This window comes from Oncorhynchus kisutch, unplaced genomic scaffold (assembly GCF_002021735.2).
Source record: "Oncorhynchus kisutch isolate 150728-3 unplaced genomic scaffold, Okis_V2 Okis01b-Okis20b_hom, whole genome shotgun sequence".
Lineage (NCBI taxonomy): Eukaryota > Metazoa > Chordata > Actinopteri > Salmoniformes > Salmonidae > Oncorhynchus > Oncorhynchus kisutch.
Genome location: NW_022261978.1, coordinates 7,632,651 through 7,658,444, shown reverse-complemented (window position 1 = coordinate 7,658,444; position 25,794 = coordinate 7,632,651). Strand labels below are relative to the sequence as shown.

Below are 25,794 nucleotides of genomic sequence, written 5' to 3'. Positions count from 1 at the left end.
AGCTTCATCAATGCGCTGAGGCGTTTTTTCTCTATCTGTGGTCCAGCAAAAGTGCTACGCTCTGATCGAGGTACAAACGTTATAGGTGCCTGCAGGGAACTGGGTATCGACACAAATGACTCAGAACTGACTAAATACCTCTCAGACAAGGGATGTACTTGGATATTTAATCCCCCACACTCATCTCATATGGGTGGTTCTTGGGAGAGACTCATTGGGGTTGTGCCAGACGTATCCTACATGCTATTGTAACAGGGTAAAGGAAATATTCATAGCCTGTTATACATTAAAAAGTATTAGTAAGTTCATAGTATGTGAGGATCTTAAAACATCTAAGGTTAAGAAGATGCATTCAGTATTAGTTGATAGAGATTGATAACATTCATATAATTGTGTTAAAGTTCAAATCTGTCAAAGGGTATGAATTGTGAGAGTAATGTGTAAACGTTAGATTGATTACTTGATTTTGTAGTGCCTAAAAGTGTTCATCTGTCATCTACGAAATGCTCTTAATCTATGAGCCGGAGATCGATTGCTCTGGTCTCCACCCATATTCCTGGGGAAAATCGCGGTCTTTTCTCATTGAACTAAACGTTAAATTGAGAATACAACACCGTATCACTCTCGTGATTATTTCTCCCCTGTTTTCAGGTACTTTATTGATGATAAGAATAGTAATTTAAATGTTATAACTCACTAACATGTCAAGAGTGTTTAAGGTGTGCCTTAGTAACGTCTTGAGGAAGTTAGAGTTATGTTTGAAGAGAGTAATATTAGCCCTGCTCGGTTGAAGTGAAGAATAGCATCGTACTGAGAGTAGCTGCCATTTTATGTCGATTGTGAATGAACATGTGCGTTGTTAATAAGATATTTTGCTGTGTTATTTGTATAATGGTTTTTCTGTTGTTTTGTAATGTGTTACTTTTGTGAAATGATTGAACTAAACGTTTTGAGAATACAACACCGTATCACTCTCGTGATTATTTCTCCCCTGTTTTCAGGGGCGTAACACTATGCTGTTTCCAACGGGCTCCACTCGTCTCACACATGAGGTCTTGAGCACTCTTATGTTTGAAGTTATGGCAAAAATCAATGCGAGACCCCTAGTGTCAGTGTCAACCGACCCTGACATGCCTGCCATTCTCACACCCTCAATGTTACTGATACAAAAGTCCAGCGCTACCTCAGCCCCTTCTGGATACTTCAGCATGAATGACCTTCATGGAAAACAGTGGAAGCAGGTCCAGTGTCTCGCTGACACCTTTTGGAGAAGGTGGAGACAGGAGTACCTGACAGCGCTGCAGAGATGCAGAAAACAGAGAGCAGAAAAGCCAAATGGAGAAGGTGGAGACAGGAGTACCTGACAGCGCTGCAGAGATGCAGAAAACAGAGAGCAGAAAAGCCAAATGGAGAAGGTGGAGACAGGAGTACCTGACAGCGCTGCAGAGATGCAGAAAACGGAGAGCAGAAAAACCAAATGTAAAAATGGGAGATGTTGTCTTATCGAAAGACAGTCAGGTGCACAGAAATGACTGGCCAGACGGGCTTGTGGTCAAAACCTTTCCCAGTACTGACAAAAAGGTTAGGAAAGTAGAACAAAAAATTGTCAGTCAAGGAGCTGCTCAGGTTTCTGAGACCAATCTCAGAGATTGTTGTTCTTCTTTCTGAAGCCTCCTAGAGACAAAAGATACAAATAGAAAAATAACACTATTCTTCACACATGTTTTATTTCATAGTGGCACAATTCCATTATACCAGGCGGGGAGTGTGCTGCCATCCTGTTAGAAGGTAACAGATGATTTTATTACAGTGGTTAAGATTTACATTGTGTTCCATGATGTTTATCGCCCCCTAGTGGAGCTTTCTGGTACTTAGAAAGACTACGGAAACAGGAAGTAGAGTAGTCGTTCTGCATGCAGAGAAGCAGCTAAAGTTTTCATTCAGGTCTCTATTTAAAAATAACACTGTCTTTGGCAGGAGAAAGACCAGAAAGGGTTAAAACTATAATTTTGATGTTGTGAATGGTCAGTCCTTACATCCATAGCTCAGTCTATGAATTTGAATGTTTACATTTCTCCATCCTCATCCCTCAGATGTTCACCAAAACAAGTGTCTGCTTTGTTGTTGTTGTTGGAATCCCAGATTGCTCCTTTAATTAAAGTACAATATTATTATGGTATTAAAAAGCTGTTTGCTGAGTAATAAGTCCACAGTCACAAAGGAAGTGTATGTAGATCCACATGTTTTTAATCAATGCTCAACATTTCACCATGAAAATCATATTTTATGCAACACAGAAAAATGGTAAGACTTTGATCTTCAATACTTTGGTCTTGTTTATTCAGCAACTTCTTTTCCCTGTAAGAAGAAAGAAATAATATAATGGATCAGTAATAATAATGAACATGATAAATATATGGATAGAATATAATGGATCAGTAATAATTATTAACATGATAAATATATTATGATCACTTAAAGAATACTGTATAATGGAACAAGCATTTTAGGCTCAGTCCTCAGCTTGGATTTTCCATTTTTAAGTACCAGCTTAGTTTGAAATAACCATATTTTTTGCCCTACTTAAGATGTGATTCTTAGAGATCTTCAATAGAGTTGAGTGTAAAAGGTCTGTATTGAAGACTGAATCATAGGTGGTGTAGATGTGGTCATATCTGAACATGAGTCAGGTACAGGTCTAGCAGCAGATCTGTACCTTTCCAGAGTCACGGGTCTTGGCTCTGAGCTTGTTGACCTGAGTCTCAGCGATGTCAGCACGCTCCTCAGCCTCCTCCAGCTCATGCTGAACCTTCCTGAACTTAGACATGTGCTGGTTTGCTGCTTCCTCCTGGGTGAGGAAAAGGGAGGGAGAGCAGAACATCAGCATTTATCATATAATTTTTTCTAAAGATAAATATGTTTTCGATTGTATGCTTTCAGAGTATTTGACTAAGTTTGTGACTCACTGCTTCCTCAGAATGCCTCTTGTAGGCCTTCACTTTCATCTGCAGCTTATCTACCAGGTCCTGAAGTCTGTTAACGTTCTTCTTATCCTCCTCAGTCTGTGAGAGAAGATCAAAGAATCAATGCCCCAATAGTTTTATACACAAACCTGTCTGTGTGAAGAATGCACTTTCTCTTACCTGGTAAGTGAGCTCCTTGACTCTGCGCTCATACTTGCGGACTCCCTTGACAGCGTCTACACCTCTTCTCTGCTCGGCCTCCACCTCAGTCTCGAGCTCACGCACCTTTGTGAAAAAGATAAACGTAGGCATTTGTTTGAGCTGGTGAAATCAGATGTAACGAATCTTTGTAACACAGGTAATATTCTACCTAATCAAGGAGGTCTGTTCCTTTTCACAATTTTTTTTGAAGTCGTCTGTTATTATAACAACATTTCGTTATCAAGGTCAGTGGTTCCCAAGGTGTAATTTACATTTCAACTGTTATGAATATTGATAGCAACAGCAGGGTAAACTAACATGGAACCGTGGAAATTGTGTACAATACAATGTAATAATATTAATCCACAATTGATGTTCTTAACCCTTAGATTGCACAACATGAGCCTGGGAGTATCTCTACCTGCACATGACCATCTGATCAGTTATCACTCCAGTGTTAATCTGCTAAATTGTAATTATTCACTTACCTCCTAATGCATTTTGCACACAATGTATATAGACACTTTTTTTTTCTACTGTGTTATTGACTTGTTAATTGTTTACTCCATGTGTAACTCTGTGTTGTTGTCTGTTCACACTGCTATGCTTTATCCTGGCCAGGTCACAGTTGTAAATGAGAACTTGTTCTCAACTAGCCTACCTGGTTTAAATAAAGGTGTTCTCAACTAGCCTACCTGGTTTAAATAAAGGTGAAATAAAAAAATAAACGGTGATATTGGTATCCACAGTACTCAATCACTGATCATTTTTTCCCAAGTCAATTCATCTTGTATTTGTGATATATTGTATATGACTATTTATACATTGTGGCATGTATTTAGCAGTGTATAGTTCAGTACCCGTATGGCCTCTAGAGGCCGACAGTGGCCTGTTTTAATGTCGTGAGGTTGCTTCCACCACAGATAGAACAATGTTTCTACCATGGGGAGCTCGTGCTATGGCATTTATGAAGAGACTTTAGCCAAGTGAGTCAACAGCGAGACAGAAGCACCGACATAACATTTATGTCATGAATTAATTTGGCAGGTAAGTGGGAAAGCACCATATTAAAGACAGTAATGTTTCCGGCTAATGTAAATATGTTTGTTAAGATGTTATGTTGTTTTTTCACGTTTTTATGAACTTGTGAAAGTCCGCTAGCCTACAAGCTAATTTAGCCGTTAGCCTTTTAGCTGGTAGCCCCGCATAGCAACGCTAGCTTCCCTAGTAACGGCCCTTTTGCAGCAGAGTGAATGAGACATGAAGCTGATAGCGATCTAGAGAGAGAGAGAAATTAAACAATGTAACTAGATGAAGCCTAACAAATGATTACAATGGGATTAATTTGATTAATGTACAGTAAATTATATCGTGTGTTGATATTTATTGAGAATTGTTATTTGTTATTATTATTACTATGAATGAAATGGCAGTTTAGAAGAAGTCTGCCAAGACAACTGTACAAGCCTGAACGAAGCAACTAGATAAATACATTTGTATATCTTTATTTTAAGGTCTTGGCTACAATTCTTCTCAACTCCACTAAAGTGAGTTGCAAAAATCACTGTAGCTGGAGACCCATATCTCCCTCACTATAAGCACCAGCTGTCAAAGCAGCTCACAGATCACTGCACCTGTACATAGCCCATCTGTAAACAGCCCATCCAGTTTCCTCATCCGCAAACTGTTATTTTATTTTTTGCACACCATTATCTCTACTTGCACATTCATCTTTTGCACATCTATCACTGCAGTGTTTAATTGCTAAATTGTAATTATTTCACCACTATGGCCTTTTTATTGCCTACCTTCCTTATCTTGCCTTATTTTCACACGCTGTACTTTTTCTCTATTGTGTTATTGACTGTATGTTTGTTTATTCCATGTGTAACTCTGTGTTGTTGTTTGTGTCGCATTGCTTTGCTTTATCTTGGATGGGGGGGTCGCAGTTGTAAATGAGAACTTGTTCTCAACTAACCTACCCAGTTAAATAAAAGTTAAAAAAATAAAAAGGTTTTTAAAGTGTAACATATTCCCCAAAATGTATATTTTGAAGATAAATGCATCCTGAATTAAGCTTTTAAAACTGCTACATTTTCTCTCCGCCACATGGCAAAATGTGTAGAATTTCAAGGAATTAGCTCTAAAATAACCAAATGCCATTTCTGTCCAAAGGCAAAATGAATAGAATAGCTGAACATTTGTTTTAAAACTGCAAATGTTGTTTCTGATGCCAAAGGGTGAGTTAAAAATGTCCTTTCCCAGGGGCCGAGACATGATTAGTCCAGCCATGCACCGGAGAAGTCGTAGCAAATCCAAAAGATGAGGACTTGTAGACAATCCCATTGCGACCATAGCTAGCTAAGCTCATGCACAGAAACATTGGGTCTAACAGTTGTGCTGAACTGCACATGTTCATGCAGTCAAAAGCACTCCTTCGGTAGATAGCTGTTTTTGATGAAAATTAAAACGTGTTAGTTTGTTACTTTCACTAGGTTGTAGTAATGACAGTTTCAGCTACTTAAAGTTGCACTCCATTAGACATTGGCTCGAAATCTAGGTCTTGCCCTTAGATTTCAAGAAAATTAACAAAGAAGGATGAATTTTTCACTTCTCCCATAGACATCTCAAACCCTGGTCTGGTCTAAAATCGCAAGCATTCCCAGAAGTCTTGCAATGTGCACCTCTGGGTTTAGAAACACTGTGGTAAAACTACCTGGATGCTATTTTTACTGCACTCTAAAGTAGGAATTGTATTCTGATATTATGAGGGGGTCACTAATGTAATTTTCTATCACAAAAGGGGTCCTGTGTCAAAAAGTTTAGGAACCCTTGATCGAGGTGGTTGAGGGTGGCAGGTATCCTAGCAGTTAAATGTTGCTGGTTCAAATACCTGAGCCTTCAATGTGAAAAATGTGTTGATGTCCACTTAACCCTAATTATCACCTATCTGGTGTATATGACAATAAAAACCATTTTAATTCATTGAGAGAAAGAGTCTCCTGTGTAATTTTAAATGATCAAATACATGTCCAGCAATCAGTCCTTCAATCCACCCTAATCCACCCTGCTGGTATCTCACCCTGGACTCCAGTTTCTGGAGCTGCTTCTTGCCTCCCTTCATGGCCAGATTCTCAGCCTCATCCAGGCGATGCTGCAGGTCCTTGACTGTGACCTCCAGGTTCTTCTTCATCCTCTCCAGGTGAGAACTGGTGTCCTGCTCCTTCTTCAGCTCCTCAGCCATCATGGCCGCCTGGAATGGTAGTTTGTTTAAGTTATGCACAAATCATAACATCCCTCTGACATCTTTATTGTGGTTAACCAGCCCAGCTACCATTTCCCTTGAGGACAAATCAAATTGATGTAATCCAAGGACTCACGTCAGTGATGGCCTTTTTGGCCTTCTCTTCTGCATTCCTGGCCTCCTGGACGATGTCGTCCACCTCTCCCTGCACTTGTACCAGATCAGTCTCCAGCTTCTTCTTGGTGTTCAGAAGGCTGGTGTTCTGAAGGAGGAAACAAGACGATTTGTTTGACTCTCAAGAGAACTGACAAGTCACAAATTCTGAAAATGTGAAAGTAAGGACTGTCGAATTCCAGGTGTGTGTAAATAGTATGCTTGGTTGAGTTTCATTAGAAATGGCATTTGACCAATACCTGGGAGTGCAGCAGTCCAACACGCTCGCTGGCGTCTACCAGCTCAGTCTCAGCCACTTTGCGGCCTCTCTCTGTCTGCTCCAGAGCAACTCTCAGCTCCTCGATTTCAGCCACCATTAGGCCGTTTCTGCGCTCCACCATGGCTGCCTGCTCCTTCATGTCCTCTGCAGCGCGGACGGCATCATCAAGGTGCAATTGGGCATCCTGGGGTTCACAATGACATACATTCATTAGGACTTGTGGAAGTAGGGCTGATAGAAATGTTCATTGTGAAGAATTTACTCAATATCCCTACCGTTCTACAGCACATAGTTCAATCTATTCAATTCCTCTGTTCTATTATTTTCTAGATTCACAAACAAATCCCTCTCCATGTTCATGTATTTGAACCTGATGTCCCAGTCCCTTTACCTTGAGCTGTCCCTGGACGTTCCTCAGCTGTTTCTGGGCCTCAGAGGCCATCCTGTTGGAGTGGCTCAGCTGGATCTCCATCTCGTTCAGGTCTCCCTCCATCTTCTTCTTCACCCTCAGGGCATCATTCCTGCTCCTGACCTCAGAGTCCAGGGTGCTCTGCATGGAGTCAACCACCCTCTGGCTGTTCCTCTTGATCTGCTCCATCTCCTCGTCTTTCTCAGCGATCTTCCTGTCCACCTCACCCTTGATTTGGTTCAACTCCAGCTGCACACGCAGAATCTTGGATTCCTCATGCTCCAGTGTTCCCTGGACAAACAGAAGCAGTCAGGCCAATTGTGTTCAATACATTTGGAAGTAGGAATTATATATATGACTACAATAAACTCCAATACAGGGATCATTGGACTGTAGCTGGTGTTGGCTAGTGTAACAGTGCTTTCCCCATCAAACAACTGTAGTTTGTACCTCAGCCTCCTCCAGAGCGGTCTGGATCTCAGACTTCTCAGTCTCTACGGTCTTCTTGGCCTTCTCCAGCTCATGGATGCTCTTGCCAGTCTCTCCAATCTGTTCAGTCAGGTCAGAGATCTCCTCTGCGCACACACATACAGGAGCAGTTTAGACTTGGGGGATTTTAAGTGGATATTGTCAATGTACTGAAGTTGACATTGAATCATAATAACCATTAATTAATTAACAACACTTCATATGGTCTTGCAAATCTAATTGCCCTCCACATCCTTTGGGGTTTCAAAGGAATAGTGATCACAGGTAAAATATATATATATATTGCACTGTACATGAAAACTCTGAAATGGTGTAATAGTAGTTTTGATGTTTGCAGTTCCCTCCATTTCCAAAACACTAGTCAAACATGAACCAAATAGAACTGCTGTCAAATGCTCACGTTGCAGGTTCTTGTTCTCTCTCTTCAGAGTCTCCAGATGATCCAGAGCCTCCTCATAGGAGTTCTTCATCTTGAAGAGTTCAGTGCTCATAGAGCGAGCCTCCTTCTGAGCTCCTTCCAGCTCAGCTTGGCCCTCCTCATACTTCTGCTTCCACTCTGCCAGAACCTAGGAGAATCCATGGGATTTTCATCAGAAGTCATTGATGAAGAGTTTTGAATCAGAAATATGCTACAATTATACTACAATTCATCATATTTCAAACAGTAAATATCAGCCTACGGTGAGGTTTATTAATTTTCACCTTGTCAAAGTTCCTCTGCTTCTTGTCGAGGTTGGCGGCCATTGCGTTTGCTCTCTCAACATCAATCATGAGGTCCTCCACCTCTCCCTGCAGCCTCTGCTTGGTCTTTTCCAGGGAGGCGCACTTGGAGTTGGTCGCCTCAATGGTCTCCTCTGCCTCCTGCAGACGCTGGGCCAGCTTCTTCCTGTTGGACAACAGAGGGAGGTTTTAGGGGCTGAAACAAATGTTATAATACATGTTGATGTAACATTTCCTCAGAGCCCCCTACCACCCTCACCATCAATCCAATCCACCATCACCATCAATCCAATCCACCATCACCATCAATCCAATCCACCATCACCATCAATCAAATCCACCATCACCATCAATCCAATCCACCCTCACCATCAATACCCTATATTTTAGTTTTGCTGATCTGTGGGACTCACTTGGCCTCCTCCAGCTCCTCTGTCCGCTGGATGGCATCAGTTTCATACTTAGTTCTCCACTGAGCCACCTCACTGTTGGCCTTGGACATGCCGCGTTGCAGCTCTGCCTTGGCCTCCTGCTCCTCCTCAAACTGCTCCCTCAGGAGGTCACAGTCATGGCGGGCAGACTGGATACCGTGGGCCAGTGCATTTTTAGCCTGTGAGAGAGAAAGACAAAGAGTGATTGGAGAGATAGTCAAACAAATTATAGTAGAGCTCTCTGAGGGTGGTGTAGTCACCATGTACATGAAGATATGTCTTTAAACCAGTGTTCTCCAACTGGCGTGGCACAATTTTATTTGGCCCCTCAAGTTTTCTGAATAAAATAATATTTTGGCGGGGGGGGGGGGCATAAAAGACTGTAAAAACACCAACAAATCTGCTCCGTGATTTTAGTTTTGGAAATCTGTTCCAAAGTATTCCCATGCACAACAGACAGATCTATGTGATCAGAGGCGTCATGCCCCACGGGGGAACAGGGGCACGTGCCCCCTCAGATTTGTCCTGTTGTTGTTTCTCTGTAATACTACTAGTTACCTTGCAATTTTCTGAAGTTGGCTTTAGTCAGCCCAGATACCATAGGTTCCCAAAATCCCAACCTCATAACTAGCTACCAAGAAGCCATTTCAGGCTATCAATCAAGGTAGAGTGGCTAGCTTGTCTAACTATCTTAGCTGGCATGCCTGCTAGAAAGGCTGGTAGACTTAAGAAAAGCAAGCAATAACTAAACTCAAATTCCTTCCAATCTTTTACCCAGATTTTAGCAGAGATGAAGAGAAGCATATTTAGTTTCTTTAAAAAAACAACCACCAGTCAGTTGATCAAGTTACAGACAGCTGAAGAGGTATGCTTAGATATGTTGAAAAACAGACATATATATATTTTTTTACATTGAATTAAGTATAAAGATTTTGGCTATAGATTGCAGGAAAAAGCTGTTTCGGGTGTTTGAAAAATGCAGTATGTTTTTGTCAAATATTATATATGTTTATGCTTCTTCCGTTCAATTGGCAGTCTACAAATTATTTGTAATTATGTCCTGACCATCCACTCAAGAAAAGAAATCAGCACATGGCTGAATCTAGTTGATGATCCCTGCACTAAACTCTGGGGTCGGTGGAGTCCATCTTGGGTCCCTTACCTTGACCTCCTCCTCAATCGCCCTCTTCAGCTCCTCCACCTGCTGGGTGAAGGCCTGTTTTCCTCTGGTCAGCTGAGACACCAGGGCTTCCTTCTCCTCCAGCTGGCGGCCAAACTCACCTGTAGGGATAGAGGGACATCTTGTTAATGACGTCTTTGTTTTCTAAGATTGAAAATGTATTTTTATGTATCTTGGGGGCAATGTTGTTCGGTGGTGAATAGTACAATAGAAACAATGTGGACCAGTAGAGGCTCCTCAGAAGAGGAAGGGGAGGACCATCCTCCTCAGTGAAATCACATTGACTTCAATACAAAACCAAGGAGGCTCATGGTTCTCACCCCCTTCCAGAGATTTTCACAGTAATAATGACAACGTACTGCAACCTATCATAGCTCTTGCAGCATGAACTGACATGTTGTCCACTCAATCAAAGGACCAGAGAATGAATCTAGTACAGAAAGCATATGCTACAGTTAGCTAGCACTGCAGTGCATAAAATGTGGTGAGTAGTTGACTCAAAGAGAGAGAAAGAACATAGTTTAACAGATAAATTTCTTTAAAAATGAAGGAGAAGCAAGAGAGAGAGAGAGATGTCTTTTTTTTCACTTTCACTTAGCTAGCAAATGCAGCTAGCTAGTTTAGTCTACTCAAACACCCGGCTCAAACAGAGAGGGATGATATGTTAGTTAGCTGTCTGTGGCTATCCAACAATAGAACTCTTCCAAGCCAAGGTAAGCTTTTGGTTTTATTAATTTATTGCCAGCGGGATCCATTGTGTAACTGCTAAACTGCTTGCTGACTGTACTGCATTATTGTAGCGGGTTTACTAAAGTGTTAGTTCCAGTAGCTACGTTGACTAGCTATGACGTTAGCTAATATGGTGACATCGATTTAGGCTGTGTGTAGCGGTTAGTGGTTATGCTATGAAGGTTTGGCTTGGAACGTTTTTTTTTGTTGCCTGATCACAGACAGCTGATGTGTTTTGCACTGAAGTCCAGAAGGTAAAAGGTGAGGCGAGAAGGAATTATACCACAAGCAAAATGATCATGCTGTTTGTATGTGGCTTCTATGAAAGTGAACTGTGTTTTTCGTGTGATCGGGGTATTCATTCCATCGATTTCTGTTGAAAAACGTTTCTTAAACGGAAGCAAACGGAACAAAATTAGGATAAACATACCTGAATTTGTCCAATAGAAACTCTTGTTTGCAACTGTTGGACTAATGATTACAACCTAAATCAGCTGGCTTGCAGGCAAGAGTGTGCAAGGCGGTATTGAATGTATCACGGTCTTTCATCTCGATTACTCAAATTCTTCTCTCTACCTGTGCACATACGTTGTAAACTGTCATTCATAGGCTAGGTTGAAGCAACCTCATGATGGGGGTATATGGAACATTTGAGTATCATGTAGTACTCTAAACCTATCGATGTTACATTGAGCTGGATGAATCGAATATGAAAGAGTCATCCAATATGCTGTAATAGAAGTAAGGCCAAGCTCCTAAAAAAAATGATTGTCCTCCTTCAACTTAAACATCACCGACCGGCACTAATGTGGACTATGGACATAAATCCCCAACACATTTTATTCTGTTCTACTGAAGGAAAGCATTGGCTTGTTGTTCATTGTTGATGGTACCATTTTCTGTCAGGAGTCTGGCCCTCTGTCCGCTGATGTCGTTGACCTGGCGAACATTCTCATCATTCTTAGTCTTGAGCTCACTCAGCTGGTCCTCAAGAGTACGGCACATCTTCTCCAGATTGCCCTGTTAGTGAAACATGTTCCATCATTACTTTATATATGTGATTCCTGTCAACTTCAGTTCAGTTGAATGATGATGTAGTTGACCTTCCTCAATACTGCTTGATCAAAACATCACTACTCACCTTAGCCTTGGCGACGGCCTCCATGTTGCTAGAGAGGTCATCAATCTCCATCTTGTACTCGCTCTTCTCCTTCTCCAGCTTCTGCTTGACGCGCTGCAGGTTGTCAATCTGCTCCCCGAGCTCAGCCACACTGTCGGCCTGCTTCTTGCGCAGAGCGGCGGCTGTGGCCTCATGCTGCAGGGTGGACTCTTCAAGATCACGACGCAGCTTCTGGAACTCAGCCTCACGCTTCTTGTTCATCTCAATCTGAGCAGCAGTGGCGCCTCCGGCCTCCTCCAGCCTCTCGCTGATCTCCTCAAGTTCCCTGGAGAGATCAGCCCTCTGCTTCTCAACCTTAGCCCTGGCAGCACGCTCAGCCTCAATTTCCTCCTCCAGCTCCTCAATACGGGCCTAGAACAGGTGTAGGAGCAGGGGGATGAACACTACAATACAGTTGAAACAATTGAACCTCACAAAATAATAATAGTATGTATATTTTGCATTAATGTGTTAATACAAAGACCGTTAATATATTCAGTAGAGTGTCCAAGGCAGGATCCAAACTACCATTTTGATGCACCATCTTTACAACAGCAAGAAGCACCACGTTCCAACTTATTCAGCCATCAGAATCTATCGGGAAAAATGTGTGCTACCAGAATAATGTTTTTCAAGTCTGTGCTTTTCTGTTCTGGAGCTTTGTACCTGGGTGAGTCTGGAGCTTAGACCCCTAGATCCTCTACTGTACCTGGAGTTCCTTGATCTTCTTCTGCAGCTGAGCTCCCAGAGACTGCTCATCCTCAATCTTGCTGAGGAGCTGAGTGGTCTCAAACTCCTTCCTGAGAAACACAAATTCGCCGATTGCAGAGTTAGTTTTGGTTCGATAGTGTAAAGGGAGAGCATTATACCATTCATATTGCTTTTAAAGGAATACTTCAGCATTTTGGCAATGTATCTACTTCCTCAGAGTCAGATGAACTTGTGGATACCAGTTGTATGTCTTTGCATCCAGTATGAAGGAAGTTAGAAGTAGTTTTGCTAGCCATCGCTTACTAGCATGCTAGCAGTTACCATATAATTCCAGTCATTGCGCTAACAGTTAGCAACTTTAAACGGCATGCAGAGACGTAAAAATGAGTTCATCTGGCTCTGGGGAAGTAGATAAAGAGCTTCCAAAATCCTGAAGTATCTCTTTAAGAATCACATGTATATGCTGATTCACAATTACAAGAATTAGCCAAAACAACCATTATAGCAGATAATACTGTAGTCATTTGTTTGTGTTTACTTCTTGATTTTCTCATCAGCTTGCTGCTTGTCATTCTCCAGGTCCATTATGGACTCCTGGGCCAGTTTCAGATCTCCCTCCAGCTTTCTCTTGGCTCTCTCAAGGTCCATACGGAGCTTCTTCTCTTGCTCCAGAGAACCCTCAAGCTAGAAGATAAAAACACATATTATTAAAATCTAAACAACTGAAGATAATATCATCTTACATACTATCATGGCCAAAATGTCAAACTCCACTCACGTCGTCCACTTGCTGTTCCAGCTTGGTCTTGGCCTTGGTCAGAGTGTTGACTTTGTCCTCCTCTGCCTGCAGGTCATCCAGTGTCTGCTGGTGGGCCTCTTGGAGGGCTTTCTTCTCCTTGGTCAGCTTGGCAACACTCTCATCCATAGACGCCATCTCCTCTGTCAGGTTTTTAACCTGTAAATGGCCACAACATAATTATAATTATACATAAAGGGACAATTTAGTTTGTTAAATATTGCATTCATTTAATTTAGATTAGAAATGAATCAACATCTACTGTACTATAGATTCAACACTAGATGGAAGTGTACACCATGGCTATGTTTCGAATGGAAGTCATAAATGAGGGCAATCAGAACATGCAATGAATGTTGGAAGTACCCCGCAACTGAAATTCTACTATTGTGTCATAATATTTCCTGCACCCACAATACAACTTGAATTCCATTTCTGTTAAACTATGTTTTGAGTTGAGTATTGATTGGATTATTGTTGGTTAGACTGTCTATAGTAAAACACAAGACCTTGTTTTCAGTGGCGTGCTTCTCCTTCTCCACTTTGGCCAGGGTGAGCTCCAGGTCATCAATGTCCTTCTTCAGCTCAGAGCACTCATCCTCCAGCTTCCTCTTCTTGGCAGTCAACTCAGCATTGATCTCCTCCTCATCCTCCAGCCTCTCGGTCGTCTCTTTGAGTTTGGCCTCCAGCTGGATCTTGCTCTTGATGAGCCCCTCACACCTTTCCTCAGCATCGTTCAGACTCTCTCCTTCCTGGTTTCAGAACAGCAGAAAAATCATCAGCCTAACTTTATTTATGAAAATATAGACTTAATTTAGTCAAATTGGTCAGACCAAATCATGAAATATATAAATAATATGGGCAATAACAGTATGTGTGTGTGTTTAAATGTTTGTGTAAATGTGCCCTCCTGAAGGTCGTTGCTCACTCACAGATGCTACTTGGAGTGCCAGTCATTCTTCTCCTGCATCAGGGCCACCAACTTCTCCTCCATTTGCTTCTTCGTGGACAGAGCCTTGGCCAGGTCTGCTGTCATCTTCTCATAGTTCTCCTTCATGTTGGCCAGCTCCTTCTCAGTCTCAGCGCTCTGCAGCAGGGGCTTGATCTGAAGTACAACTTCATCCATGGCCAGGGTTTTCACATTCATGAATGAGCGGATGTTGTACTGGATGGCGAAGATGGAATCTCTGGTCGACACAAAGGACAGAGTGGCATGTCAGTGACATCCCACTGGGAAGAGACGTCAGTTCAACATCTAGTTTTGATTTACATTTGGTTGAGTTGTCAACTGACGTGAATTCAACATGAAATCAACAAATTATTTCACCATGTTATTGGTTTTCGGTTAAAAGTGAGTGAAAAAAATATGAAATTCCCTAAGGTTGATGATATTTTTGAAATCCACTTTTTTACAATATTATCACATTACATTTTTTGGTTGAAATTATGTAGATATAACGTGATTCGCGTTACAATTTTTTTTACCTTTTGGGATGCTTTAAAAAGCGTCTGTCTGGGAGTCGAAGAACAACAAAACCTCTAACCCCTTTTGTTAACNGAGTCATCCAATATGCTGTAAATAGAAGTAAGGCCAAGCTCCTAAAAAAAATGATTGTCCTCCTTCAACTTAAAATCACCGACCGGCACTAATGTGGACTATGGACATAAATCCCCAACACATTTTATTCTGGTTCTACTGAAGGAAAGCATTGGCTGTTGTTCATTGTTGATGGTACCATTTTCTGTCAGGAGTCTGGCCCTCTGTCCGCTGATGTCGTTGACCTGGCGAACATTCTCATCATTCTTAGTCTTGAGCTCACTCAGCTGGGTCCTCAAGAGTACGGCACATCTTCTCCAGATGCCCTGTTAGTGAAACATGTTCCATCATTACTTTATATATGTGATTCCTGTCAACTTCAGTTCAGTTGAATGATGATGTAGTTGACCTTCCTCAATACTGCTTGATCAAAACATCACTACTCACCTTAGCCTTGGCGACGGCCTCATGTTGCTAGAGAGGTCATCAATCTCCATCTTGTACTCGCCTCTTCTCCTTCTCCAGCTTCTGCTTGACGCGCTGCAGGTTGTCAATCTGCTCCCGAGCTCAGCCCACACTGTCGGCCTGCTTCTTGCGCAGAGCGGCGGCTGTGGCCTCATGCTGCAGGGTGGACTCTTCAAGATCACGACGCAGCTTCTGGAACTCAGCCTCACGCTTCTTGTTCATCTCAATCTGAGCAGCAGTGGCGCCTCCGGCCTCCTCCAGCCTCTCGCTGATCTCCTCAAGTTCCCTGGAGAGATCAGCCCTCTGCTTCTCAACCTTAGCCCTGGCAGCACGCTCAGCCTCAATTTCCTCCTCCAGCTCCTCAATACGGGCCTAGAACAGGTGTAGGAGCAGGGGGATGAACACTACAATACAGTTGAAACATGAACCTCACAAAATAATAATAGTATGTATATTTTGCATTAATGTGTTAATACAAAGACCGTTAATATATTCAGTAGAGTGTCCAAGGCAGGATCCAAACTACCATTTTGATGCACCATCTTTACAACAGCAAGAAGCACCACGTTCCAACTTATTCAGCCATCAGAATCTATCGGGAAAAATGTGTGCTACCAGAATAATGTTTTTCAAGTCTGTGCTTTTCTGTTCTGGAGCTTTGTACCTGGGTGAGTCTGGAGCTTAGACCCCTAGATCCTCTACTGTACCTGGAGTTCCTTGATCTTCTTCTGCAGCTGAGCTCCCAGAGACTGCTCATCCTCAATCTTGCTGAGGAGCTGAGTGGTCTCAAACTCCTTCCTGAGAACACAAATTCGCCGATTGCAGAGTTAGTTTTGGTTCGATAGTGTAAAGGGAGAGCATTATACCATTCATATTGCTTTTAAAGGAATACTTCAGCATTTTGGCAATGTATCTACTTCCTCAGAGTCAGATGAACTTGTGGATACCAGTTGTATGTCTTTGCATCCAGTATGAAGGAAGTTAGAAGTAGTTTTGCTAGCCATCGCTTACTAGCATGCTAGCAGTTACCATATAATTCCAGTCATTGCGCTAACAGTTAGCAACTTTAAACGGCATGCAGAGACGTAAAAATGAGTTCATCTGGCTCTGGGGAAGTAGATAAAGAGCTTCCAAAATCCTGAAGTATCTCTTTAAGAATCACATGTATATGCTGATTCACAATTACAAGAATTAGCCAAAAACAACCATTATAGCAGATAATACTGTAGTCATTTGTTTGTGTTTACTTCTTGATTTTCTCATCAGCTTGCTGCTTGTCATTCTCCAGGTCCATTATGGACTCCTGGGCCAGTTTCAGATCTCCCTCCAGCTTTCTCTTGGCTCTCTCAAGGTCCATACGGAGCTTCTTCTCTTGCTCCAGAGAACCCTCAAGCTAGAAGATAAAAACACATATTATTAAAATCTAAACAACTGAAGATAATATCATCTTACATACTATCATGGCCAAAATGTCAAACTCCACTCACGTCGTCCACTTGCTGTTCCAGCTTGGTCTTGGCCTTGGTCAGAGTGTTGACTTTGTCCTCCTCTGCCTGCAGGTCATCCAGTGTCTGCTGGTGGGCCTCTTGGAGGGCTTTCTTCTCCTTGGTCAGCTTGGCAACACTCTCATCCATAGACGCCATCTCCTCTGTCAGGTTTTTAACCTGTAAATGGCCACAACATAATTATAATTATACATAAAGGGACAATTTAGTTTGTTAAATATTGCATTCATTTAATTTAGATTAGAAATGAATCAACATCTACTGTACTATAGATTCAACACTAGATGGAAGTGTACACCATGGCTATGTTTCGAATGGAAGTCATAAATGAGGGCAATCAGAACATGCAATGAATGTTGGAAGTACCCCGCAACTGAAATTCTACTATTGTGTCATAATATTTCCTGCACCCACAATACAACTTGAATTCCATTTCTGTTAAACTATGTTTTGAGTTGAGTATTGATTGGATTATTGTTGGTTAGACTGTCTATAGTAAAACACAAGACCTTGTTTTCAGTGGCGTGCTTCTCCTTCTCCACTTTGGCCAGGGTGAGCTCCAGGTCATCAATGTCCTTCTTCAGCTCAGAGCACTCATCCTCCAGCTTCCTCTTCTTGGCAGTCAACTCAGCATTGATCTCCTCCTCATCCTCCAGCCTCTCGGTCGTCTCTTTGAGTTTGGCCTCCAGCTGGATCTTGCTCTTGATGAGCCCCTCACACCTTTCCTCAGCATCGTTCAGACTCTCTCCTTCCTGGTTTCAGAACAGCAGAAAAAATCATCAGCCTAACTTTATTTATGAAAATATAGACTTAATTTAGTCAAATTGGTCAGACCAAATCATGAAATATATAAATAATATGGGCAATAACAGTATGTGTGTGTGTGTTTAAATGTTTGTGTAAATGTGCCCTCCTGAAGGTCGTTGCTCACTCACAGATGCTACTTGGAGTGCCAGGTCATTCTTCTCCTGCATCAGGGCCACCAACTTCTCCTCCATTTGCTTCTTCGTGGACAGAGCCTTGGCCAGGTCTGCTGTCATCTTCTCATAGTTCTCCTTCATGTTGGCCAGCTCCTTCTCAGTCTCAGCGCTCTGCAGCAGGGGCTTGATCTTGAAGTACAACTTCATCCATGGCCAGGTTTTCACATTCATGAATGAGCGGATGTTGTACTGGATGGCGAAGATGGAATCTCTGGTCGACACAAAGGACAGAGTGGCATGTCAGTGACATCCCACTGGGAAGAGACGTCAGTTCAACATCTAGTTTTGATTTACATTTGGTTGAGTTGTCAACTGACGTGAATTCAACATGAAATCAACAAATTATTTCACCATGTTATTGGTTTTCGGTTAAAAGTTGAGTGAAAAAATATGAAATTCCCTAAGGTTGATGATATTTTTGAAATCCACTTTTTTACAATATTATCACATTACATTTTTTGGTTGAAATTATGTAGATATAACGTGATTCGCGTTACAATTTTTTTTACCTTTTGGGATGCTTTAAAAAGCGTCTGTCTGGGAGTCGAAGAACAACAAAACCTCTAACCCCTTTTGTTAACAGCTGAGGAATCGGTGTAGGGAAATGTAACCACACTTAAACTCATAGACAGCTCTCTAGATGCAATGACTGACAGTCATGCTTGGCTCATGAGGAATTTTATGTTCTTCAAGAATGAATGGATAAATATCACAAATTTAAATTACAATCGAACAGCCAAATCCCAAACTGCAGCTATAAAGCTAGAATCCTTTAGTTGCTACATCCCTTTCTGGACTAAATTAATTAACCCAAAAGCTTTAGTAGACCATTATAAGATGTACTTTCTCATTCTGAACAACTCACAGCATATACAGTATGTAATCATAATGCATTAGATACAGGTGGTTGACAGAAAGCTTTGCCAAGATGTCTACTATTCCTCACCTCCTCTCCATCATCTTGGTGAACTCTCTCCTCATGAGGAATCCACGACTGAGAGCCTGGACCATGCCGACCAGAGTGGCCAGCTTCTCATCTCTCATCTCCTCCAGGACACCCAGCAGACCGGCTTTGAAGAACACCTGAGACACAGGTTAACACGGTCAATGGAACCACAGATTGTAACAGAACGGATTGAATGGAAAGAGGGGAACAACACCACTAGATTGATTTAAACAACATTAACTTTGCAACGGTTACAAACAAACCATGGGATGGGTTGTTTCCAAGTTGTTAGTTATTGTACAGTTGTATATTAATAATGTACACAGATACAGATAACTGCAGCCATACCACTATAACACAATGCACATGATAATGACTTTAGTTTCTCTTCTATACGTGATGCATGAATTTGAAGAAAAACACTACAATTTTCCATTAGTTAACTGAAGAAGAAAGAAGAAAATAATGGATATACCAACTGAAGAGATTTTAAATTATCATTGAAGTTGTGCTTTGACTGACCTTGGTGTGTCCAAACTTGTAATCCTCGTGATTCACATCAATGGACCCAAGCAGCTTCTCAGAAGCCTTCTTGTTGTCCATGAACTGGCCCTCAGGGATGACGCTGGCATTCAGTACTTTGTACCTGAATGAGGAGAAATGTGTAACATATGTCAAGTTGTAATATGTTTGTTATATTACTTAAAAGTTAAGACTATTCTGATGCTGGGAAAACCCTTGGAGCAGATCTTTCTGTGATTGTGTATGTATGTGTGTGTGTGTGTCTGTGTATGTGTGAGCATGTACCTCTGCTTGAAATCAGCATAGATGATTCTGCTGGGGAATCCCTTTCTGCAGATCCTGATACCCTCCAGTACACCATTACACCTGAGCTGGTGGATAACCAGGAAGTTCTCCATCAGACCTGGTAAAACAAAACAAGTCTCTTTTAATACTCATAAACAGGTTATAGATTGGGATTGTTAAGGTTACTGATACTGTACTGATAAGATGACATATTTAACTCAATATTTCTTGTACCTGGAGTCTTTGACTCATTGGGGATCAGGCAGCGCACAAAGTGAGGATGAGTGCTCCTCAAGTTGGTCATCAGCTTATGTAAGTTCTCCTGTAAGAGGGTTACAAACCATTTTCTCAGGCCGACTGTAATTTAGAATAATTGCACCTTTTGAAGGACTGAATCTACACATTTCAAAAGCTCACCCTGAACTGGGAAGACACTGTCTGCATGGAACCACCCTTCTTCTTGCCTCCTTTCTTGGTTGTATCTGTTAAAATGGGGGAAAGTAAAAGATAACTAGAAAAGTACATTTCCTAGAGCGGGTGGAATAAATAGAATAATTTTAAAAGTATGTAAGAAATCTAGAGTGGTCTTGTCTTCAGCAAACACACTTATTATAAACCAGAGAATCTCTGGTTAACTTCATACTTATCTAGAGGCAAATGCTGCCAATCAGATTGTGTAGAATAACACCTATTGTATGAGTAAATTAATCGAGTGTATGAGTAAATCAACACAGTGATTAACCCTAAGAAATTGTGATATATTCAGACTTTAAAGAAAATTGTAACTGGTGCTTAATTAAATCTTGTGACGTGATGCTAGTCTTACCCTCAGGTGGGGCAGCAGGATACAGGGCAGCCAGAATTTTGACTCCTGACTTCCCGTACAGTTGACAAACTGAGTCGTTCAGGGGGTCCTTGTTCTTCTCCAGCCATCCAGTGATGTTGTAGTCCACAGTGCCGGCGTAGTGGACCAGGGAGAAGTGGGCCTCTGCCTTGCCTTTGGCAGGCTTGGGCTTCTCAAACGCCTGTGTTTTGCCAAGATGCTGGGAGTACAGCTTGTCCTTGAAGGTAGTGTCTGAAGACTTGGGGAACATGCACTCCTCTTCAAGGATGGAGAAGATGCCCAATGGCTTTACGAAAAGAGATGTATATCAAATTAGTGATATTTACACTTTGGATCACATTCATTCCTTTAGTAAACATGCTGTTATAGGATTATATTCATTTAGAGGAACATAATAGGAAACATATTGAGATCTCAACAATCAGATGCTGATAATATCTCACACAGCGCTCCATTTGAGCTTTGCTGTTGAGGTCCATTATAATCCTCACAGACATCTTACCTTCTCAATAAGCTCAATGCAGGCAGCCAAGTCCATGCCGAAGTCAATGAAGGCCCAGACGATTCCCTCCTTCTTGTACTCCTCTTGCTCCAGGACGAACATGGTGTGGTTGAAAAACTGTTGCAGTTTCTCATTGGTGAAGTTGATGCACAGCTGCTCCATGCTGTTGTACTGTTGATGGAATTTTAAAGGGGATCATTTCATCATACAAGACTGTAATCCATCTCAATCAGAACTAATTGTCTTGTTCTGGTCTCATACTCACATCAAAGATCTCAAACCCGGCAATGTCAAGCACACCGATATAGAACTGCCTTGGATTCTTGGTGTCCAACATCTCATTGATACGGATGACCATCCACAAGAACATCCTCTCATAGATGGACTTGGCCAGAGCCATGACTGAGTTATTAACCTGCAATGATAATACCTCAAATGAATACGTGAGATATTGACCATGTCCAGTGATGAGGTGATGATACATTTGGGAAAACAACAACACTGTTCAAAAAACTCAATGCACTCGTCCCCAAAATAATTCCGGTTCGCAGAGAATGGTAGATGCTTTGTTTGGCTTCCTTACCTGAGGCACAGTCTGTCCCTTGGTCACATACTCGTTGCCGACCTTCACTCTGGGGTAGCACAGAGCTTTCAACATCTCAGCTGAGTTCAGGCCCAGCAGGTAGCCGATTTTATCAGCCACTGGAGAGAGAACCAACAACAACAGACTCAGGGACACAAGATCACTTTTTCATGATGTCAAACTGGCAAAATAGTTTGGATAACTTCTTTGTGGGGTAGGTTTTGATTCACCCACATCCATCATTTCAAATCATTTGTGGAGGTTGTAATTTGTCTCCAAAAATGATCTCCTGCCTGACTTTCATGTGGCACTGTCTGTCTTAGGTGTTCTATTTCTATGTTGGGGAATGGGACTAATGCTCTACATATTGTATATCTATGAGTGGGACTCACCCTCTGTGCCGTCTGGCTCGGCCTGCTCCTCACGCTGCTTCTGCTTGAATTTCAAGTTTCCATGGTGCACTACAGCTCCTGTCAGCTTGTAGATGCCAATCTTCTCATCATTAGTGAAGCCCAGGATTGTAATGGCATCCTGACATTAAAGAGGAAGTACAACAGAGATGAACTGAACGGTAGTTCGGTCAGTTACACTACAGTTCTGTGCTGCTCACTGCGGAACAAATGAGATAGATAGATTTGACTGGCTTCTCTGTTACACATGATTACGCTTGGCAAACACATTAGTAGGTGGCAGCACAAAATGAGTTTTACACAGTTCCACAGGGCACATAGTGGTGCTCTCTTGTGGATGTCTTACATGTATGTGCCTCAAGGCGAAGTGTGAAGGCATGAAGTGTTCCTTGAGGCACATGTCTAACAAACACAAGGCATTTAGAATCAAACCAAAAATATCTGAAAATTCTCAACTGCCACCAAGTTGGAATTGCACAGCACATTCAGTGTGTATGGTGGTCCTATCCATTCTATATCTAGAGTTTGGTTAATCCTTTGTTTGACTCACATCTGTGGCATCCAGCTCTTCCTTGTCGTCGATGCTGGCCACAGCGATCTGACCCTGGCTACACATGGGGAAGTCGTAGGGGTTGGTGGTGATGAGCGACATTTCTGTGGACAACGGAGAACAGCTTGTCAGTTAAATCTCTTAGAATTCTGCTGTTCTAACTTTACATTATCTATCCCTTCTTTACTCAATAGATGGACTCAAGGATACATGTAGTATATAATGAATAGCATTAAAGAGGAGACTGAGACTTGTGGACTAGTGCATCACAGTGTATTACTTGATAGATATTTCCCAGAGACCTGACCCATGTCTAGATGCCTTGTTATCTTGGATGTAATCATTGTAATAGTATTATTAATTTTGACTATGAATATTTTTTAGAAGTTCCACAGATGGGGGTGGGAATAATTTCCCATGAACCTCTACTTTGTCGTACCAACTATGTCAGGTTTGTGGCCTGTCATCATCTGGAAGAAGATGTGGTAGCCTCTCTCATCGGGCAGCTGGAAGGACACTCTGGACTTCTCCAGCAGGTCTGAGGGTGAAAGAGAGAGAGAAAGAGATTGTAATATTATATTTAATTTGATGATATGATCTCCTAAAAATGATCTGTGTGAATTTAGGAAAGCATTGAGAAACAATCAAAACCAACTCACAGGTTTCAATGTCAGCTTTAGCCAGTTTACCACCTTGGAAGTGAATCCTGATGAATTTACCCTGTTGACGATTATGGGGGTTATAAATAGGTCAACAAATTAATCTTAACATTTTACTTTGATAGACCTCTTTAAATGTTACAGTTTGTTGCACATCTATTGAAATGACAATAGGGAACTACTGAAATAAATTTTTCCAATATAAGGTAACTTCCACAGTATGCCCTTCATACTTACAAAGCGAGACGAGTTGTCGTTCCTCACTGTCTTGGCATTACCGTAAGCCTCCAGCAGAGGGTTAGCTGCAATGATCTGATCCTCAAGAGACCCCTGATTGAGTCAAACACAAGTTGCTCAGAAACTGGTAAAGCACGTTTTTCTCGATTGAACACTTTTTTTGAAACATGATTCAACCAAACCGAAATAAGAAGTCAAACACAAGAACAACTTACCTGCATTTTGCTGGGGTCTACTTCCTTCTTCTTCTCTCCACCAGACACTGCAATGGTGGCAAAGTACTGGATGACACGCTTGGTGTTGACAGTCTTTCCTGCACCGGATTCTCCGCTGGTTTATATGACAGAGAAAGAGGGGTTTTAGTTACATGTTTGAGTGTCAGATTGGCTTTCACTAAGAAATAGCGTAGAAAAATACACTGTTCACCTGTGTTCTGACATAAGTCTTTAACAAATAATCATTCTCATCGACTCGTTATTACACAGAGCCTGATGCTCTAATCCATCCATATTGTCATGTATTTCATCACACCAACTGACCCAACTTATTACAATAGAAACACTTTCTCAAGTGACATTTTAGTAAACAACTTACGTAATCAGGACGGACTGGTTCTCCTTATCTGGAACCAAAAAACATATTGCTTATCATACTCAAAACACATGGGGACATTATTGTATTCATAGCATCATCATGAATTTCAATTTGGAACATTTTCCATTCAAGGGTAGTGAAATTAGATATTCCCAGCAAACTGTTCGAACCTAGACTAGAAAACAGTAGATACTTCCCTAAAGCATATTTCAACATCCCATCCATCCAACCAACCATCCATCCATCCATCCATGAGAGCTCTTACCAATCAGCATGAACTGAAAGGCATTGTCAGAGACAGAGAAGATATGGGGTGGAGCCTCCATCCTCTTCTTCCCTCTGTAGGCGTTGACAACCTCTGCGTCGTACACAGGGAGCCACTTGTAGGGGTTCACCGTGGCACAGAAGAGCCCAGAGTAGGTCTGGATGAAAGCATAATTACATTAGGAGATTAACAAAATCAGATTGACATTTACCTGGATTTATGTGAGGATGTGGGTGTACTTTGGTAAACTGATGTGGGTCTACTGTATTGATATGTTTTGGTTTCTACCATTTAATTATGTGTAGTACTGTATGTGTGTATTTATTATCTTCATGTGTGTGTGTGTTTGTATGTGCAGGTTTCTTACATAGATCATCCATGCTGCATAACGCTCTTTGAGGTTATACAACACAGAGGCTTCATTCAGGTAGGTCATCATGGCCATGTCCTCAATCTTGTCGTACTTAGGGGGGTTCATCTCAAAGATGTCTGCATCTTTGAACACTTTTCCTTCCTGAAACAGTCAGACATCTAGATTACACACAGATCAAAGTGGACATGACTGAATGATGTTTGCTCATTAAATACAATTACAATTGTTAAACAAATGCATATCAACATGTAATCCAACTACTTTGTTTTCAGCCACTGACAATCCTTGACTAGTCAATAACAAAAAAATCTATGCCATTTTTAAATAGCTGTGTTGATGTGATTGAATGTTATATTCTGGCTCCAAAAAAACAAGAAATCCTTCATAATATTTATTTTGTTTAAGATTTTATATTGAAATGTTTTTGATCATTTTGATGATTTTTCAAGAAATTGAATAATTACACAAACTTGAATACTTTTCAGATCAGACTTACATCCTTAGTGCCGTCAGGTTTCGTGACTGTCACAGTACACTTCCCGTCGGCCCTGGCAGTGACCAGACCCTTAAGGTACAGCTCCACCTTGTCTGCCACATAGCAGGCGTTCTTTGAATCAAAGGGTGCGGCTTGTGCCTCCATCCTCTCCTTCTCAGATTTACGAAGGTATATGGCAGCCTTGCCGTAGATCTGCATCTCCGCGTCCGTACTCATGGTGACGGATAACTAGGAAAGAGATGAAACAAGAAACATGATTGACTCTGTGGTGCTTCCTCCCCAGTCAACAGAGTTAGGTGTGCAGTATCGCTCAGAATATTCTCATAAATTTTTATTTGAAGAGTTAAACCATGTCTCACCTTCTTTTCCCCCTCCTACAGATGAATGTGTACTTCTTAGAGGACCCTGTGAAACATAAGGTGTTGTGAAAAAGCACAAGTCTAAAGCAGTGGAGGCTGCTGAGTGGAGGAGGGCTCATAGTAATGACTAGAGCGTAGCAAATGGAATGGCATCAGACACCTAGAAGCCATGTGTTTGATGTGTTTGTTACCATTCCACCTTTTCCTCTCCAGTCAC

General features: G+C 41.6%; 1 protein-coding gene across 1 annotated transcript; it reads right to left on the bottom strand.

The window, feature by feature from the left end:
• Positions 1-2,225: 2,225 nt before the first annotated feature.
• Positions 2,226-25,446, bottom strand: LOC109877626 (myosin heavy chain, fast skeletal muscle-like). The gene is made up of 39 exons (XM_031811585.1): positions 25,219-25,446; positions 24,717-24,863; positions 24,350-24,506; positions 24,085-24,112; positions 23,706-23,820; positions 23,491-23,583; positions 23,254-23,314; positions 23,034-23,132; positions 22,595-22,698; positions 22,027-22,165; positions 21,635-21,753; positions 21,317-21,466; positions 21,052-21,222; positions 20,532-20,835; positions 20,123-20,187; positions 19,940-20,027; positions 19,706-19,823; positions 19,421-19,544; positions 18,899-19,035; positions 17,908-18,163; positions 17,482-17,724; positions 16,955-17,131; positions 16,715-16,860; positions 16,175-16,265; positions 11,941-12,330; positions 11,693-11,819; positions 10,053-10,171; positions 8,873-9,069; positions 8,442-8,625; positions 8,140-8,305; positions 7,701-7,825; positions 7,233-7,541; positions 6,822-7,025; positions 6,545-6,670; positions 6,247-6,417; positions 3,144-3,248; positions 2,967-3,062; positions 2,717-2,848; positions 2,226-2,358 (listed from the first exon to the last, which is right to left on the bottom strand). The coding sequence occupies exons 1-39, from the start codon at positions 25,432-25,434 to the stop codon at positions 2,338-2,340; spliced, it is 5,820 nt and encodes a 1,939-aa protein (XP_031667445.1). The 5' UTR covers positions 25,435-25,446; the 3' UTR covers positions 2,226-2,337.
• Positions 25,447-25,794: the final 348 nt, after the last annotated feature.